The 20,511-nt window shown below is 40.7% G+C and overlaps 2 protein-coding genes across 6 annotated transcripts in view; both read right to left on the reverse strand.

Annotated features, from left to right (window-relative positions):
• The window catches only part of NCK1 (NCK adaptor protein 1), an 83,224-nt gene extending 73,947 nt beyond the window's left edge, over positions 1-9,277 (reverse strand). The window contains exon 1 of one of the 2 annotated variants that reach the window (XM_067737723.1): positions 9,140-9,277. The gene's annotated coding sequence lies outside the window, so the exon portion shown is untranslated. Of the gene's footprint in view, positions 1-9,104 lie in introns of both variants that reach the window. The other variant, XM_067737724.1, reaches the window with a different exon arrangement.
• Positions 9,278-14,776: 5,499 nt separating this feature from the next.
• Positions 14,777-20,511, reverse strand: part of SLC35G2 (solute carrier family 35 member G2) — a 32,823-nt gene continuing 27,088 nt past the window's right edge. For all 4 annotated transcript variants that reach the window (XM_067737729.1, XM_067737728.1, XM_067737730.1 and 1 more), the window contains exon 2: positions 14,777-16,215. In XM_067737729.1, the coding sequence (XP_067593830.1) occupies positions 14,959-16,197 (1,239 nt within the window). In that variant the 5' untranslated portion in view covers positions 16,198-16,215 and the 3' untranslated portion in view covers positions 14,777-14,958. The remainder of the gene's footprint in view (positions 16,216-20,511) is intronic.

The following is a 20,511-nucleotide window of genomic DNA, read 5'->3' on the forward strand; positions in this document are numbered from 1 at the left end:
GCAGTTAAGTGGATACATGAATTCTCATGTAAACCTTATAATAATCCTTTGATTAAGTATAATCCCCATATTACAGATAAGAAGAATGAGGCTTGTAGACGCCTAAGCCCAAACAGTGATGAAGCCTATACTGGAATTCAAGTTGTCTGTCTCTAGAATCTTTAAACTTATATATACTGACTCAAAAGAATGTTTATAAAAGCCAAATTAGAAAACAAAATGTAGCATGTGATCCTATTTTAAGTGAGCATGAGTTTGTACACTCAAAGAAACAAGTCTGGAATATACATATTAAAAAATAACAGAGAGGACTTCCCTGGTGATGCAATGGTTAAGAATCCGCCTGCCAATGCAGGGGACATGGGTTCGAGCCCTGGTCCAGAAAGATCCCACATGCCGCAGACAACTAAGCCTGTGGGCGACAACTACTGAGCCTGCGCTCTAGAGCCCGGGAGCCACAACTACTGAAGCCCGTGCGCCTAGAGGCCGTGCTCCGCAACAGGAGACGCCCCCACTCGCCGCAACTAGAGAAAGCCCGTGCGCAGCAACGAAGACCCAATGCAGCCAAAAATAAATTAATTAATTAAATAAATTTGTAAAAAATAATAATAATAACAGAGATAGGGACTTCTCTGGTGGTCCAGTGGTTAAGAGTCTGCACTCCCAATGCAGGGGGCACGGGTTAGATCCCTGGTCAGGGAACTACGATCCCGCATGCCACATCCAACAACAACAACAAAAGAAATCGGAGATAAATACTAAAGATAAGACACCATTTAAAGGAAAGAAAGTATTATACAAGAAACCTGTGATGAGACTGCTCACACAATTAAGACTAAACGTAACAGTTTTTCAGCAGCTAGCACTTAAAGGAAAAGACATTTTACTTTATTTCCTATAACAATGCAACTCCTGTTTCTCCCACCCTGCCACGTGGCTTACATTCTCTCTCTCGTTTCTGATATCAGGTGGACAAATACAACCACACACACACATATATACGTACACTTACACATATATATGTATATGTATATTACTGCCTGGAACAGCTTCTTGTCTGGAGCCAATTTATTCTGCCAGTTATGATTTACCAACTACAGAGGAGTTGATGAAAATTGCTCATTTAAAACATGACTTGGGCCTGTTCTCAATGCCCCTTTCCCCATTCTTCAAAGTATACACACTTATGTTCTGCACTTAGATGACAAGAAAAAGAACAATGCACACGTACACTCATTATGCGTTGTGATTTATTTCTTCAGTATTTTGCTTTTCCTACTTCTTGAGATTTTACATTAAAAAATCTCATATCTCTGATAATAGAGTCTATCCTACCAATTCTTAGTCATAACTTCCATGATATGCACTAAACTAAATTAAAACAAATAGCTTCAGGAAGTCCCAAGATTGTAAACTGAAGCCTGAGTGGGAGTAAAAGTAGTAGTAGTCTAGAAGCTTTATTAAAGGAAATCAGAACCATTACAACCAGAACAAAGTAGGCAAACCTTTTCTGTAAAGGGCCAGATAGTAAATGTTTTAGTCTTTACGGGCCACACGGTCTCTGCCACATATTATTTTTTTATAACCCTTTAAAAATGTAAAATCATTCTGATTGGTTGGTTACTCCACTCTGAACTAGGGCTCACCAGATATAATTAAAGATCTGTATACTCTACCAAAAGTAGGGGAATGAGAAATCCAATCCCTCAAACCAAAAAAATTGGTGGCCAAACTTTCAGACCTCAAGCAGATTTGAGTTTTCCTTCATGAACCTGACCCAAGAGGAAAACACCTCCTGCACATCAATCAGGGTTTTCTCAAAAAATGGCTCACTTGGGCCACCATGAAATGAAATTCAAAGTCTTCAAGTCCCCATCAATTCAGACTTTCACTCACTAGATAACATCCAAGGATTGATTACTGACACCTGAAGTAAGCCTCCAACATAAAAGCTGGAGACCAATTTAGAAGGAACAGAGGCTGCAAAAAAAAAAAGTTAAAAAAAAAGCTATTTATAGCCTCAGAAATTAGAGAAGACAATGCATCCATGACAGAAGCACAAAATGCTCTCTACAAAAGAGAATCTTTAAGAGAACAAAAAGAACTCTTGGGAAATCAAAATCTTCACAGCAAAAAATGAAAAATTCAACAGAAGGCTTAGGAAATAAAGTTAAGAAAGCCTCCCATATAAAACAGAGCCAAAAGACTAGGAGGTGAAAAGTAAGAGAAAAAGGGAGTATCAGAGGACTAGTCTAAGAGATTCAAACAAAGAACAGAAGTTTCACAGAGAGAGATACAAAAGGGAGGAGACTAAACCACTGTAATGGACTGAACTGTGTCCCCTCAAAATTTGTATGTTGAAGCCCTAGCCCCCAGTGTGACGGTATTTGGAGATACGGCCTTCAGGAGGTAGTTATGGTTAAATGAGGTCATAAGGGTGGGGCCCTAATCCAACAGGATTGGTATCCTCAAAATAAGAGGAGGAAAGATACAGTTCTCTCCATGGAAGGCCTTGTAAGGACACACTGAGAAGGCAGCTGTCTACAAGCCAAGAAGAGAACTCATCAGAAACCAACCCTGACAGTACCTTGATCTTGGACTTCTATCCTCCAAAACTGTGAGAAAATTAGTATCTGTTCTTTAAACCACACAGTCTACGGTATTTTGTTATGGCAGCCCTAGCAGATTAATCCAACCATCAATGAAAAAAGTCAAGAAAATTTCCCAGAACTGATGAACATAATTTGGCAGATTTGGAGGGCACAATGAATAATATCTAAGGAAACACAAAAACAGATGTATGCCAAGTCACACCCTCATGAAATTTACAAAATTCCAGAAAGGCAAAAAACAGGATCAGGAATCAGAATGTCTTCAGAATTCTTAAATGGGCCACAAGCTAGAAAACAATGGAGAGATGCCTTCAGAATTCAGAAGGGAAATTATTTCCAACCTATAACTCCTTACCCAACCAACCAAATCAGTGGGAAGACCAAAAATGAATAAAGGGGTTTTTTATTAACACAGATCTCAACTTTTCACAGTAATCTACTGTGGGATATACCCCATCAAAAGAAGGGGTCAAAACAATAAAAAAATAAAAAAGAATTACATGATTCACAGGAAATAAGAGAGTTAAGGCAAAGGGAATCACTAGCTTTATGGTAAAGGGAGAAATCCCAGGAAACTACTATGGACCAGCCAGAGAACTAGTTCAATCAGGTTCAAAAACTGGTAGAAAGGGACTTCCCTGGTAGTGCAGTGGTTAAGAATCTGCCTGCCAATGCAGGGGACACGGGTTCGAGCCCTGGTCCGGGAAGATCCCATATGCCACAGAGCAACTAAGCCCGTGCACCACAACTACTGAGCCTGCGCTCTAGAGCCCGCGTGCCACAACTACTGAGTCCACATGCTGCAACTACTGAAGTCCACATACCTAGAGCCAGCGCTCCGCAAAGAGAAGCCGCCACAATGAGAAGCCGCGCACCACAATGAAGAGTAGCCTCCACTTGCTACAACTAGAGAAAGCATGCACACAGCAATGAAGACCCAATGCAGCCAAAAAATTGAAAAAATTAAAAAAAAAAAAACACTGGTAGACAAAAACAGAGCAATTCTACTCCCATGTATATATACTCAAAAGAAATGAGGGTGTATGTCCACTAAAAGACTTGTAAGTAAATGTTCATAGCTGCTTTATTCACAACAGCTAAAAAAATTGAAGTATATCAAACATCCACTAATGGTGAATTTTTTTTAAATGTATATATTCATCCAACAAAATACTGCCATCAGTGAAAAAGACCAACTACTGCTGTACCCAACATCATGGGTGAGTCTCACAAACACAATGTTAAGTAAAAGCAGCCATTCACAAAAGTATATACTGTATGGTTCCACTTATATTAAGTTCAAGAACAGGCAAAAGTAACCTATGGTGATATAGGTCAAAATGGTGATTACTTTGCAGGGGGGGGGGGAGGGGAGATACAGATTTGGGAGGACCCATGAGAGACCCTTCTGGAGCACTAGGAATGTTCTATACCTTGATCTGGGTAATGGGCCTATGTCTACAATTGGAAAAATTCATTAGGGATACACTGAAATTTGGCCACTTTGCAATTTAAAAAAAAATGATACTTTCTCTAAACAAGTTTTTAAAGAAATTAATGGAACTTTCAATTGGATTCCACAACAGGAATTAATCAAAAGGGAAATTTTCTAAGGTCTTATACACAAAGATCTTTATTTCAAAGTTATTTATAGGGCGTCCCTGGTGGCGCAGTGGTTGGGCGTCTGCCTGCTGATGCAGGGAACACGGGTTCGTGCCCCGGTCCTGGAAGATCCCACATGCCGCGGAGCGGCTGCGCCCGTAAGCCATGGCCGCTGAGCCTGCGCGTCCGGAGCCTGTGCTTCGCAATGGGAGAGGCCACAACAGTGAGAGGCCCGCATACCGCAAAAAAAAAAAAAGTTATTTATAGGAAAACAACTGGAAATAACACTTAATAAATGAGTGTCATGTAAATTCTGGATTTCTCTGCTGTGGGACAGAAATTATTATTCGGTGTCTGTTACTAGCAGCCAAACTTAATACTTATTAACCCAAAAAAGCCATCTGCCAGAGGGAAGAGCATGTTCATAGGCTCCAAGGCAAAAAAGAGCTTGGCTATTCAAGGCCCAAAGAGCAGCCTAAAGGAAAAAGATAATGCCAAGAAATGCAGCTAGAAGCTGGCAAAAGCCAAATCATGGAAGGCTTTATAGGGCTTTCTAAGAATATGTAAAAAAAAAACATAGAAAAACTAATGTAGTTGGGTTGGCCACAAAGTTCATTCGGGTTTTTCCAAACTTTTTGGCCAACCCAAAATCTGACTTCCTAGGGCAGCAAAAATTCGGGGTTGGGGGGCGGGGCGGGGGGGGGGGAGGTTGTACAGGAAGTATTCTAAATGTTTCTAAAAATAAAAATGTTGCTTAAAAACATATAGTATCTGGAAGTGATCAAGTATTTCCAAAAACCTTTCCAGTGCCTTGTTTAATTAATAAAATGTTTCTACAATATAGCTGGAATACTCAAAAAATACAAAGAACATTAAATTCTTTGTTATATTTATTATTTGAATTGATCTAAATGCAACATGATTTTGAAGCATGCATGTACTGAAAGTTTGGGAAGGCTGATTCATTAAAAAAAGAAAAAATAAAACCTTTTCAATGCACCCGTTTTTTAAAAAATCTCTCCAAGCCATACTCTCACTGCTTTATTCAACTGGTCTGTCTGAACAAAAGCAGAAATTATTCATACCATACTTATCCAATTCAGCACTCCTTAGGTACAATTTCAGGAAAAAAGAACAAGAGAAACAGTGTTTCCACAGTTTATTTTAGCAGATAATTATTTAAACAAATAAGAATAAGCCATTATAAACAACCAAACAATAGAAGAAAAATAGCTTCTAATTTTTCTAATTTGTTTCAGGCCAAAAAAGTAAAGCATACCCTCCAGAGATATTTCACCTGATAGTTTTCTGTGCTGTCTTATACCATTCAACTCTTGCTACGTCAATGTAACAAAAATACCAAGGAAACCCTATGCTGCTGGTATTAACAGAAACTTTAAAGTTAAGAGGGAAAAAAACGTGAAGAACAAATATATAAAAGCTCTCTAACTCCCCAAATGGAACAAATGGTTTACAGAATGTTTTGCTCAATAAGCAGATTGCTCAATAATCTGGTTCTTGACAGATGAACAAAATGAAAAAATAGCAAAATGTAAAAGTGTTACTGTTCTATCAGAAAGAGAAAAAGGGGCTTCCCTGGTGGCACAGTGGTTGAGAGTCCGCCTGCCGATGCAGGGGACACGGGTTCGTGCCCCAGTCCGGGAAGATCCCACATGCGGCGGAGCGGCTGGGCCCGTGAGCCATGGCCGCTGAGCCTGCGTGTCCGGAGCCTGTGCTCCGCAGCGGGAGAGGTCACGGCAGTGAGAGGCCCGCGTACCGCAAAAAAAAAAAAAAAGAGGAAAAGAACATTTAGTTAGGTCAATAAACTTAGTCACCTAATAAGTCATTGTTCACATCTACTTTCAAGGCTCCCAAAGATTCAAGTCTCTTTTATCAAGAGAATCAAACAAACTAAAATCCAACAGTGAAACTTCTAAGAGATTCATTTTTAGTGAGTCAGGACTCAACAGTGGACATGACAGTATTATTTTTGTTAAAGCTGTTAATACATCCAACAAGCTAGAAGTCTCTATGTAGACTTTAAATCACTGTTTCAATGATTCAAACAATGCAAGTCATGAAGGTTCCCCTGCCCTCATACAGAAGTTTTGAATCTATATCAGAAGGCATTAATACACAAAATGCAAAGTAATGTGAAGCAAACAATACAAAATGACATTGCAAGAGATGAAAAGAAGTATAGTTTCATATAGAATACACAATATATTTTTTTTTAATATACACAGCTTGAGTTAGGAAGTCAAGCAGGAAATCAAGGTTTGAGTCTCAGCTCTGCCACCATCACTAGGTGAATTTTAGTGCAGTTAGTCTGTATGGATTACGTTTTCCCTATCTATAAAACAGATGGTTGGATTCCAACGTTCCTACAATATTGTTCCATAGTATTATGATACAAGTCCACATAAGATTAAAAACCAAAGGAATGATAAAACAGTAAGGGCAGTGCGTTCAAAGGAAAGCAACAACACAGAGAACAGAAAGATCTGGAAGGTTGCACTAAAGGACCAAAAATGAAACTTCAACAAAATTTGCCCTCATTTGCCACTTAATTTAAGGAGGAAAATTCCTTTTAAAGAACGCAGGCTATACGTAGGCAAAGTCTCAACAGATACCAAGGTAGAAAAATACAAAGTCTAAATGAGAACAAGAGATTGGGTTGGTTAGGGTGGACAGCTCCTATAGAGAATTAGTGCCATCATTAGAAAAAACAGGCTTTGAGCAGATTGTTAGAAGGCTGGGAATTCTGAACTATACTCTGTAAATAACAGGGAACTATTGCTGGTTTAACAGTGAGGGCGTTGGAAGCATTATTTTAAGAACAGGCAGAAGGCAGAACATACTGAGTAGGGAGAAAAGACAGGCAGAAAACCCAGTTAAAAGCTAGTGGGAAGGAACAGATATCTGAAAGAAATTTCAGAAAATGGTTGACAAAAATTGGTCAGTGTTAAGTTATGTGGATAGAGGAAGTCAAAGATAAAACCAAGGTTTTTGTCTGGGTAATTTAAGGCATGATAAAATCACCAAAACAAAGTCAGCATACGGAATCAGTTTTGAAGGGAAGACTATAAATTCTATCTTTCAAATAAAGTGAGCATCCAAATAGAATTGTTGCCTTATTAAATAATCTTTAAATGTCATTTGTGGCCCTGTCAGCTGTCTTCCTAAAACAGCACAGCAAAGTATTCACGGAGAATTTGTTAAATGCTTAGTTATTTCAAGAGTTTCCTCTAATTCTACTTATTGACCAAACAACTAAATAATCATTTAGTCTTCTGGTGCAGGTAGACAACATTTGGTATTTTTCCATATTATAAAGGTGAGTAAATTGTAAAAATTATTAATTAAACTATAAGAGGGAAAAAATGGACTGCAACTGTATTTATCAATTCTTCCTGACATGTGATTTATAACAATAATCACATCAAATCTACCTTGAGTTTTGGCAGGAAAGTTCTCAAAGATTCAAAAGAAAAATGAACGCAGTGGCATAAAGCATCATTCAATATCTAACAAAATGTTCGAAGCTTTATTTACATGGACCTGAAAGCACTGGTAACATCTGGACTAAAGATAATACTTAGAAAAGTAGAGCAAACAATTTAAAATTTAATACATGAACAAGCACAGCTGAGAAATCTTGAACATTCTGCAAACTGTTCACAGATGACAATTTTCCAAAGAAGAAAATCCCAAAGTTTGTGATCAAGATGAAATAAAACTAATATTAATCAACCAATGCATAGTTCTTGAGTTTCTATCAAACTTTGAATGAGATGCCTGTTTAAGAGCCGACCCCATTGACTCTGTGAACTCGCTGAAGGTTGAGACTTTAGGCACAGTGCTTTCCAAGTGCTTAATAAATTGTATAGTTGGTCTTTCATAAATCTACCAAAGTAAGATTTTTAACAATGAATACCTCTTGCAACACTTACCCGTTCTGACCGGACACTGAGTGAGCTTCTTTGCTCACCACCCAAGATGAGGTTAGAAATTTCTCCTTAACCTTATTCTTTCGTAACTCCCATGGTTTATCACCAAATCTAACGGGGTAGAATTATTTTTAGGTGACTAGTTCATTCGTTCGACACTAATTAGGCGTCTATAATGTCAGAGTTCTCAATCCCGAACAAAACCCAGCTTCCCGAGCTTCTTACGGCAAATTTAACTTTCATGGACACACATAAGAAAGGTTACAAAACAACTACCGAGATACATTTTCTTTTCTTACCGGATATATTACAACTCAAGTCAAAAGCTCACAGCCCAAGCAACTCGCGTACGAATCTACAGCAGGTCCATAAGATTAAAATAACCCAGCTTTCCCGAGGAGGAGGGAAACGGCTGGGGGTGGGAGGAGGGGCGGGAGGCGCATCCCGAAGACGTCCACCCTCCGCACGGGGAACGGCTCCCTCCCCCTCCTCTCGGGCTGGAGGTGAGCGCGCCCCTTTCTCTCCACTACCACGTCCCTACCTTCGCGGCCTCGGACTGCGCCACAACAGCCGACAGGACTTTTGGGGAGAAAAAGAAACGGGGAAGGGCGCGCGCCTCACACTCGATCTCCCAGCTTCGCAGGGGCGGCCGGCCGCGGCGCTCACCCCAACCCGACGTTCCGGGTATGGACCGGGAGGCCGCGGGGCCGCGCCGCTCGGGGCAGTGGCCAGAGGGTCGCGCGGAGCTCCGAGGCAAACGCCCAGGCCCGGCCGAGCGGCCTCCCCGCCCCCTCCGGCTCAGCTCCGGGCCGGCAGACGGCGCCCCGGGGGCTAACTTCACCGGGGAAGAGGAAGCACCGCGGCAAGTAACAGGCTATGTGGATTCCCGGAGCAAGGAAAGGCTGTTCTGTGCGTCTGCCTGCCGGCACAACCGTCTCACCTCCCCTCTGCCGAGCCCGGGTGGCCCCAGCTCACCTGAGGAGGGCACCGGGACGCCGCCACGGCCGCCGCGATGGCCGTTACGGCACGAGGCCTCCGCTCAGCCGCCGCGTAGCTCTGAAGAGAGGGGCGGGGCGCGCGTGTCGAGAAGGCGGGGCTGCAGCGCCGAATGGTCGCGAGGCCGTGGGCGGATCCGCGCGGGCAGGAAACCCCCTCCCTGCCCAATCCGATAGGCTCAGTCTCCCCTTCCACTGACGCGAAAGCCGTCTGCGCCGCGCTGGGATTGGGCGGGCCCCCTTGTCAATCAAGCGCTGTGCTGGGTGTGGAGCGAGCGGAGGCGGCTCCGCGGAGAGGGAGTGAGAACGCAAGAAGCTCCCTGCTTGACTCTGAGTCTTGTTGCTTTTGTCTCCCCGGCTGTTCTGGCTTATTACTCTGGGCCTTCCTCCTCAGCGCCACAGGAGATTCTACGGCAGAAATGACTGCTTCCCGAGTTCAACCCCGACTGCTCTGGGAGCTTCTTTCTGGTTTCTGCACCAGAAGGTCTTGCCAGCGAAAGGTTCTTAGGGGCGGGGAGCGAAAAAGAAAAAACAAACAAAAAGGCCTGGAAATGGGGACCTGAGAGAAAACTGTAAGACATGTGCTTAATTTGAGCCGCAAACCGAAATAAGCTGAGTCTGAGGGCCTTCAAAGTACCCTGGTTCGTGGGTAGCTTCCCGTCTTGGCTGCGGTAGCTTTGCTGTGAGGGGAACAGTGACCTTGGGTGCCGGGTCTGCCCATTCTTAGCGGCCCAGCCCCAGCCGTCAATAAGTTGGTTCTCTTGAGACCCCCGCTGCAGCCCCCAATCACCTGCCTCGTTTCTTCCCAGACATCTCTGGGGCTCTGCTTAGGTGATGCCCCCTTAGGGAAGCCTGCTGGGGTGCACAGGTATTTTCCCCATCCTGCTGTTGAAAGGGCCTGTCCATACCCCTACCTGATTGTAAACTCAATTAAGTCAGGAACCATGTCAGTATTCAGTTTTTACCCAGTGCCTAGCACATGGTAGATCGTCAGTAAATATTGTTTAAAGCATGAATACATCTTCCATTCCCATTTTAAATCCTGGTCCTGACTGTAAATTCCAAGAGTTTACGCTTTTCTGTATTTAACTTCAAAATTATTCGTTTGGGTCCTGATAGAGGAATGTGGTTCTCTTGCCAGATATAGGATCACAAGGTCAAGCACAAATCACCCATGGTCCCTTCCTGGCCTCAAGTTGACTGGGGCAAATGGACCACGAAATTCTGGGCAAGTACTCTATCTATATCCCATAATTAGCATCTAAAGTCAATAATATTAAGTGAATTTTGGATTTATTCTGAGGGTTTAAATACCTGTGTATATTTTATCATGGCTGATGTGGACTGAATTGTGTTCCCTCTCAAAATTCATATGTTGAAGCCCTAACCCCCCAATGTGACTGTATTTGGAGATAGGGCCTTTGAAAGGTAGTTAAGGTTAACTGAGGTGATAAGAGTGGGGCCCTAATCCTGTAGGATTAGTGTCTTTATAAGAAGAGACAGCAGAGAGATTGCTTTCTGTCTTCACAACAAGAAGACACAGTGAGAAGACAGCCATGTGCAAACAAGGAAGAGAGCTCTCACGAGAAACTAACCATACTGGCACCCAGATGTCAGACTTCTAGTCTCCAAAACTGTGAGAAATTAAATTGTTGTTTAAGCCACAGTCTGTGGCATTTTGTTATAGCAGCCCAAGCTGTCTAATACAATAGTTTTATTTGTTGATACATATTATAAAGTTTATGGATTGAGATATTATTACATTCATTTTTGAAACTATATAAACCATTGTCCAGAGGTTGAAACTATTTCTCCAAAATCACATGGCAAACTGTTAGCTACACCTGGCTCAATTCAATTCTAGTTACATGTGATGGGATTAGGGAGTGTGAATACAAATATAACAGGTAAAATATTCCTTGCCATCAGGTAGCTTATATCACTGCCTTAAGTGGGGAAATTAAACCCAGAAAAAATATGCTGAAGTCATAAGTTTAGATTTTATTTTGTATGGGAATATGTATTTTGAATGGGCCAATGATCTGAACAGACCCTTTGTGAGATTTTGATCCAGATCTATTGACTACTGTGTGCCATCTATTTAAGCAGTAGAAGAAGTAAGGGAGAGAGCTTTTTCATAAAAGGATTTTAGTTCCCTGTAAATATGTGTTTTTCTTTTAATCTTCCTTTAAAAGTTCCCTCATCACCCTTTCTTACCAGGCACTCTTAAAAAAAAAAGAAAGAGAAACTAGAAAGATATAAGAAAAAGAGAAGGAATTGAAGAAGAAAAATAAGGAAACAGCAATGAGAGAGGAAAGCATTGGGTGGAACGGTAGATAGACAGAAAGTCATATATTGCAGTATGGTGTACTTAGAAGAATGGAGTCCATGTTCGTAAGGGGTGGGAGTTGTCCCAGAGACCTCCTTTCACACAGTCTGTCTCCCCAACTTCCAAATGTAAACATGCGCTTGGCTGCTTCTTTCTCTCTTTTAAAAGCACAACTCAAACCAAAAATAGGAATCAACCCTGCTTATCCGTTATGAGTGGACTAGGAACTAGCCAGGATCAGGCAACAACATTTAGGTCAAAACTTATGACCTATGGACTAGAAATGGGGCCTCAGATACGGGTAGCTAATCTGTCTAGGATAAAAACATGTAGACAGTTCACTTCATTCATTCCAAAGGAAAGAATCTGGGAAGAAAAGGAAAGGAAAAATGAGCCTCCATGTCTTAAGACCTTTCCCAGGAAACTATGGAGGGCTTATTGTTGGAAATGCTTAAAACTTCCCTGGTGGCACAGTGGTTAAGAATCTGCCTGCCAATGCAGGGGACACAGGTTCGAGCCCTGGTCCAGGAAGATCTCACGTGCCGCGGAGCAACTAAGCCCATGCACCACAACTACTGAGCTTGCGCTCTAGAGCCCACGAGCCACAACTACTGAAGCCCGCACGCCTAGAGCCTGTGCTCCGCAACAGGAGAAGCCACCGCAATGAGAAGCCCACACACCGCAAGGAAGAGTAGCCCGCACTCGCGGCAACTAGAGAAAGCCTGTGCGCAGCAACGAAGGCCCAACGCAGCCAAAAATAAAATTTTAAAAAAAGAGAGAATGATCTGGTTTAGCATCACTGTAAGGACTATTTGGGACAAAAAAAACCTATCTACTAATCAGTAAGAAGAAAGTAATCACAGGCTTGACTGTGAAGTATAGAAATTAGTGGACCCTGGTAACTAAATTCAGTTTCTATACTGAGTAACGTTAGTGTTTTATGGTAATTAATTCAACAAAAATTGATTGAGTCCACTCTGTGGTAAGCAGTACAATAGATACCAGAGGCCTAAAAATCAGTCCTCAACTTAAAGGAGCTCCATTCAATGTCAGAGAATTAGATTTAAACAGGTACTTATTTGTATAGTAAATACAGCAATAGATATGTACAGGGGGACATTAGTCCACAGGGGAAGGGGTGTGTGTGGTCAAGCTAGTCAGGCAAGTAAGTAGGCAAAGAAGAGAGGATCTTTCCACATAGAGGGGCCTGCGTTAAAAAAAAAAAAAAAAGGTATTACACAATAGTAGAATATTGCTAGAGCAGAAGATGACTAAAAGTGTAAACAAGAGTGGGTTATGCAAGTTAAGGGCCTTAGACTTTATCCTATAGGCAATGAGAAGCCATCAAAGGGTTTTCTTACAGCACTTTAAACTGTCATTCTGTTGTTTTCTGGCCTCTACTCTTTCTGATAAGAAGCCAGATGTAATTCTTATCATTGTTTTCTTGTGTGTCATATATCTTTTCCTCTGGCTGCTTTTAAGATTTTGTTTCTTTATCTTTGTTTATCAGTAGTTACACTATGTTTCCAGGTGTGATTTTCTTTGTATTTATGATGCTGGGGGTTCACTTATTTCTCTGGATCTGCAGATTGCTGGTTGTTGTATCTTTTTACCCAATTTGGAAGACTTTTGGCCAGTATTTCTTCAAATCTTTTTTTATGCCCCATTCTCTCTCTTCTTCTGTGACTACACTTACACTTATACTAGACTTCTTACCCCTTAGTACAGGTCATTCCAGGCTCTGTTCATTTTTTTTTTTTTCAAATCTTTTTGTTTCTGTGCTTCAGTTTGGGTAATTTCTATTGAGAGCCAGTTATTCCTGAAAAATCTGAATGTTAACATTTTCCAAAAGCACAAACACCCTAAAAATGACTTTGGGTTCCTTTTGGGGTATCTTTGAAGGCATATTAGGAGAACAGAAATCACAAGATATTACAACAGAGAACATAGTATTGGGTGTTGATGGACTGGAAAAGCAAAAAGGAAACACTGAAGCAGCCCAGATATAACTATAGAGAGCAGCTAGAACCCCTAGGAGTAGTGAAAAAGAGGAATCAAGGTTGGATCATCAGGTCTCAGGAGCTCAGAGGAATGACTTGCTGACCTGTAGCTTATACCCCTGGGAGGATGCTGTGCAACTGGTCCTGCTGCTACTGAGAGGGAGATGATGAGGCTGGGTAGCGGGTGGAGGAGTGCCAAAAGAAGCTTAAGGCTGAGATCAATTGCTGCTTCTGGACCAAAGGGCTCTTGCTTATTGCGGGGGTAAAAATGACAGAAACTGCAAGCAAACAGAAAGAAGGAAGTCCTTTATCCTCTCTGTTTTACAGTCTCCCTCTAATGCCCTTTATTGGTGGAACCTAGTGAGACCAGCTGGCATAGGAAAAATGTAGTTTGCAGGATCTGAGTCATAGCATCACAGAGGAGAGTTATAGATGGGTGTATTTGAAGTTAAGATAGCTCAATAACGATAGCTTAATAAGCAATACCATATCAACATTTGTTTGTGCTAAATTAGTAAAAAATTCCCAAATTAGACCCAAATTATTGTTACTCTGTGTGGTTTTACAGACTTTTAAGCTCTTCTGAAAAGAATCTCAGGACACAAAGTTTTCAGTTTTCTGCTGTACTATGATTACTGTTAGTGTCTTTTTCAGGGGTAAGGAGTACCTTTACTGCAGCTCACACATATACTTACTACATAAACAAGGGCAGGTTTGGAAGAGATCTGCATAACTGAGGATGAGTAGACCCTCCCCCCAACATTCTATCTCCCACCATAAGGCACAAAATGGCATAGACTAAGTAGAGCTGGCAGGAATCCAAGCTTTTCCCTACCTCCATTTACTATGCATTGCCTAATGTGGCCTCAGCAAGGGGAAGACCAATTTCTTCTAAGGTAGGACAACCACCACTGCCAGTGAAAAACCAGCTCCTTTCCTTCGTTCCCTCTTTCTTGCCTCAACTCACTCAAGCTACTTTACCAAGCCCAATCACCTCTAGTTTTCTAATGCAAATAGGTGACAAAACAGGGCTTGGTATTCAGCATTTCACCTTATAGATTTTTGAATATCGAAGGATTTTTGTTGAACATTTATAGAACATTGGGCATGAACTTTTTACTAATTTTTGAACTTCAGGACCACAGAATTTCCATCTGAAAGAAGTCATTTCTTCAAGTCTTATGTTCTTTAGTGATAAAAGTTAACATTCTCTACCCTTTTATTATTTATAATAAATAATCATTTTTATAATAAAAATTGCCTTATTATTAACAGCAAAGAGACCAGATTCATGATATTCCACATAATTTAGTATATGTTTTTAATTTATTAGACTAGAATAAATTTTTCCACGTCTGCATATATTAATTATATAGCACTCTGTCAGTTATACAACATATTTCCAGATGAACATTAAAATGTCTGTGTACCTATTAATTACTGAACATTAACAAGATAATAATCAGGTATTCACTTAATGGGAGAGTCTAGTATTTCCTGATAATCCTGCCTTCTTAAATTCCTCCAGTAAAGTTTATAGCCAGCAAGGACAAAAACACTAATCATAATGATTACCCCTCCAAAGACATCATAGACACTAGGAAATATATGTAACACTAGAAGCTGCAACACCATGGCTACCACAATCTCCAGATGTTGCACGGTGCTGACCAAAGCTGGATGGAATTTGTCCAAGGCATAATAAACTCCTAAGAAGGCTGCAGTAGAACAAATGCATATAGCAATGAGATAACTCCAGGTTTCTCCATCTAATGGGATGATGGGTTCTTGAAGAATGAACATAGTAGATACTCCCCAGACTGTCCCAGTCCAACCAAAGGTAAACAGTGCAGTCCACATGCTGATCTTCTCCTTAATGGATCTGTATACTATCATGGAAAGAGCAGTGGTCAGTCCAGCCATCACGGTCATAGTGTACCCAAAGGCTTCTTTCCAGGCATTTAACAAAGAATTATCTTCATCAACAATGTTGGGGATCATGACAAGACAAACACCTAAGATGCTGCAAACAACTGTAGCCGTGTCAACATAAGCCATTTTCTCATCTACGAGTAAAAAAGCCAAAATGGCACTGAAGACTGTGGTTGTGGCTCTCCACATAGTGGTCCCATTGCTGGGAGGAACTATTGAAAATGATGTATAAGCACAGGTGATAGAGATGACATTGCATACACCATAAAAGAAGAGTCGCAATCTGTATCCACTGGGTCCAAAGGGGGCTTCCTGGTAGTAACACACAACTAACACAGATAAGACCTGCAAAACAGAACGGATAAAAATCAGTTCTAAAGATGGAACTTTGGAACGATCAGAAACAAGCCTAGTGATAAGAGCTACACATCCATGAGCCAAAGCAGATCCAAACAGCACTATCCACATTTTTCTGGATTGAAAAATATTTTTTTCTGCAAAACTTTGGAATTGTCCAATCTCATTGGTCATTGGGTCTTCTGTTGGTGGATGTTGAGTATCCATGGTTCCAAAGAAAGTTCTTCCTTTTCTTTTCATTTCACTCAGCAGGCCTTTCTTTGGATTTTCTTCCATAAAATTTCCATAGTCTTCATTGATTTCTTCATATCCATCATCCCCAGGCTGAGGATAATGAGAAGTATATTTCACCATCACCGTGTTTGGGTGTATTTTCACCCGTTTTTTAACTGGATATTTTTTGGAGGGAGAAGTATCCATTTCTTCAGGCAATCAATTCTATTTAAGAGGGAAAAAAAAAGACAAATGTACATATTCATCACTTGAAATATCGTTTTAATTTCTATTATAATCATATGTACCAATTCAATAACAGATAGTAGAGGTTGTAACAGGAGTTTTTTTTAAAAAGTAATAGGAAGAGATGATCTGGCAATATGCCTTATCAGATGTATGAAGCCCAATGAAATTGTCTACCCTTTTTTCACTCTCATCTTAAGTCTGCCCCTATGTCTCATTCTGATTTTTCTTTGTCTCATTAAGCTGTATTTTCTTTACATCACAAACAACTGATATTTTTCCATTTGTTCATTCCTCCCTCTCTATGCATCCAATAAGATAAACACAGAAAAATAAACGACAACATAGATCAAACCTTTCCTTCTCATTGTGTCCATTTGTCTGTATTATAAATTATAATGATTAAGTCCAAATTCTTTTGTATAATCACTTCTGTATGATACCCAAACTAGTCTTACATTACAAATTATAGTGATTTTTTAAAATGTTTATTCTGGCTTCCCATACATTTTCAGATATATGGGATGCACTGAAATTAGAAAATAAATAAAATGGATTTCGTGACATTCATGCATTTTTGCTATATACAGCTTTTCTGATGAGCAACTGGGCAATATGTTTAAGATTTTAACTAAAACTACCCTTTAATTCAGCAATATCACATCTAAGATTTTACCCTAAAGAGATGATCACAAGATGCATTTTACCTTATGTTTTTTTTTAAAAAAAAGGAAAAAATAAGAGTACATATTTATGTTTGTTTATATAATATAAAAAGTATAACAAATGAATTATGGAAAGAGACAAAGGAAGCTAATAATCATTGGGGTGGGACAGGAAACAAGAATAGAAGGAAACATTTTTACTGTATACTTTTTACTATATTTTTTGAATCATGATAATTGTTTAAAATTAAATTACAAACTAAAAAGAAAAGTTCATCTGTTATTGAGAAAAAGAGAGCATACAAAAAGGTGGGGAAAATGTATGAATAGGAGAGTTCATTGTAGCTTACCAGAATGACCCTCGATACTATGCTATGCAGCCATTAAAAATGACAATGCGGATCTTTACTGACATAGAAGGATGTCCATGACATATAAAGGATTTGCCATAGTTCTGGCATATAGTAAACTCTCAATGAATATTAATAAATTCAGCTTCCTTTCACCTATAATTAACTCTTTTGAAACACTGGGTGTCTTCTACAATGTTATTCTTTCTTTGAGACCTGTATTTGTTCACTTAGTTCTCTTTAGTTCTTTCCCCTCTCCCCAAGAACAATTTCCTATTTCCTTCCCAATTATTTCTCCCCTCCCCTCTAAAACATAAAAATTTTTAAAAAGGAAACCTTCTTATTTTTTGTCTTCATGACATATTCCCTGTTGCTTGCCAAAAACTCACCAGTTCTAGGATCTTAAACCATGGTCCAGAAATCAAATCCTATTTTGTTCTTTAACACCATCTGGGTAAACCAACTGTTCCTATTTACTCCTTTCTCTTCTAAATGACACCACCTTCAGTTGGAAGAGTCATTTTAAAAAACACCACCTGTGCCTCCAAGCCCTTCAGTTCCTAGCATGGACCGCCCCACTTGCAGTCCTTCATGCATATTGCTATCAGGCTAATCTGGATGTTCTCTTTTTTCAACTTTTATTAGGATATTTCCACTTCAAATCATGACTTTAGCTTCAATAATCACAAACTGAATTAACAGTCTTGGTCTCCCAAATAGATTTTCCTTCCCTAAATTCCTCACTTATGTTTGAAATACCACCATCTTTCTAGTTCCCCAAGCTAGAAACCAAGGAATACTCAATTATCCTTTCTGCCATCACACTCTATTTGGTCATCAATCTTATTGTTTTTGTCTTTGAAATATTTCTCAGATTTTTCCTTTCTCCTCCAATTCCATTTTACCTTTGTGATTCTGGATCAGGTTTTTATGAATTCCCATCTAGAATATTGCAACAGCATCCTGACTAGCCCTCTTGGATCCCAGTCCTTCTCCCCTAAAATCCAACTATATTATACCACTGTCACATTAATGCCTTTAACAGATTCAAAACAAAACAAAAAACTTCCCTCAAGCTTTCCATTCAAGAACCTACAAGCTTTCCTACCAACTACGTCATTGGTCTCAACTCCTCTGCCTAACTCTCAAGACCCTGCCTAGTCTAGCCCCTATCGATACTTAGCTCCTTAACAAACATACTTTGCTCTGATCAGTCCAGTGTTCTCCCTGTCCTGACTCCCCACATGTACAGGTTTCTCTAAGCTTTTATTCTCACTAGCTTCCCCTCTGCTCCCACTTTCTAAATACTGCTCATCTTTTAAGGAGGCCCAGTCCAAATCTTGCCTTTTAGAAACAAGCCTTCCCTGACCACTCTAGCCACTTATTTTTTTCTTCTTTGTTTAACATCTGCAGTAGTTCTTCTAATTTTTGTAATCTCATCATTTTGTTATTTAGTTGTCTCAATCAGTGGAATTTTGTCTCCAGTCATTGTACCCAAATTTGCTGTTAAATCTCTTTTCCTTGCTAGTCAGCAAATATCTTAATGATACCTCAGTTAGATCCCATAACTTCCCACTTGCTTAAAATTGTTAAAGTTGTGTCTTATATCCTTTCAAAGCTTTCCCCTTCCCACTGCAGGCCAGATTTGTAGCCCCAGGGGCACAAATAGGGGAAGGACGTATTCTGTTGGTTTACTCCTTCTCCCTTTCCCTCCTTTTGGAGTCCTTGGGAGGGCAGTATGGTCTACCTCTGGGACACTTCCTCCATCTCTCTAGGCTCCAGCTCCCCTGGTGTATTGGCACAGGGAAGAAGGAAAAGGAAAGGACACATATCTCATACAGTGGCTGCTGTTGTGTGATGGCTTTTTGATATATAAACTTGGCTAGGCTGAACTACATTCTCTAGTTATTTAATCAAACACTAATATAAGTGCTGCTATGAAGGTTTTTACAGATGTGATAGAAGTCCCTAATCAGTTGACTTTAAGTTAATAAAAGAAAGACTATCCTGGGTGGGCCTGACCTAATCAAGTAAGCCCTTCCAAAAACGGATTAGGCTTTCCATGATTTCACAGATTCCAAACAATTCATACCATTGGGGTTCTAGCCTGCTCATGACCTTCCTTTCCTTACTACCTGTGGACAAGAAGCTTTGGCCTTTGCTCATGGGTTCCAACATGCTCCTGATCTTTTCTTTCTGACTGCCTGCCCTACAGACTACAAACTTCCTTATCCAGCCACCACAGTTACATTAGCCAATTCCGTGTAATAAATCTCCTATTGGTTCTGTGTCTCAGGTTGAACCCTGACTCTAATACATGGTGAAATTCTCTCTTTGATTATTGTCTTTGTTTCTGTGCTAACTCTGATAGGCCATTGATACTCTGTAGGTTGCAGGCATCCAAATGCAGGCTATCTTACGTAAGTTCTGTAGAGCCTCCCCAGTGCACAAATTCCTGATGTGGGGGAGTCTCCTGCCCTGGGGCTATGGCCCACAGGTTTTTGCTTTTTTTTAAAATTTTATTTATTTATTTATTTTTGGCTGTGTTGGGTCTTTGTTTCTGTGCGAGGGCTTTCTCTAGTTGTGGCAAGCAGGGGCCACTCTTCATCGCGGTGCATGGGCCTCTCACTGTCGCGGCGGCCTTTCTTGTTGCGGAGCACAAGCTCCAGACGCGCAGGCTCAGTAGTTGTGGCTCACGGGCCTAGTTGCTCTGCGGCATGTGGGATCTTCCCAGACCAGGGCTTGAACCCGTGTCCCCTGCATTGGCAGGCAGATTCTCAACCACTGTGCCACCAGGGAAGCCCAGCCCACAGGTTTTTGCTGTTTGGGTCCTCTTGCCGCGTGGGCAGTTCTCTTGGTTAGGCACCAAAAGTATTCACTTGACCCCAGGAAAGTCACATATCCTTACCACTCCAGTGAGTATATAGGCCACTCACCACTGCCCCCTTCTCTCCAATTTTCTCTTTCCTCGAGCAAGCAAAGAGCAAATTAAAATGTGCTGTCTAAGCAAACTTCCAATTGGAGAACGAGAAAGCACACCCAATCATTGTAAATAATGATCTGGTAACTTTCACCCTCAGTTGGCTCTAAGGAGGAACATCCCTGTCCCCTCCCCATTAGGAAAAAGCACAACATTCTTCTTAGACCAAGGACCCACAATAGATAATATGATCCCTTTGACAGACTGCATTTTCCAAAGAGAGTCACTAGTCTAGTATCTCCCATACTACTTGTCTGGTTTTGTAAAATGTGAGTTTGAC

This window comes from Pseudorca crassidens, chromosome 5 (genome assembly GCF_039906515.1).
Source record: "Pseudorca crassidens isolate mPseCra1 chromosome 5, mPseCra1.hap1, whole genome shotgun sequence".
Classification (NCBI taxonomy): domain Eukaryota; kingdom Metazoa; phylum Chordata; class Mammalia; order Artiodactyla; family Delphinidae; genus Pseudorca; species Pseudorca crassidens.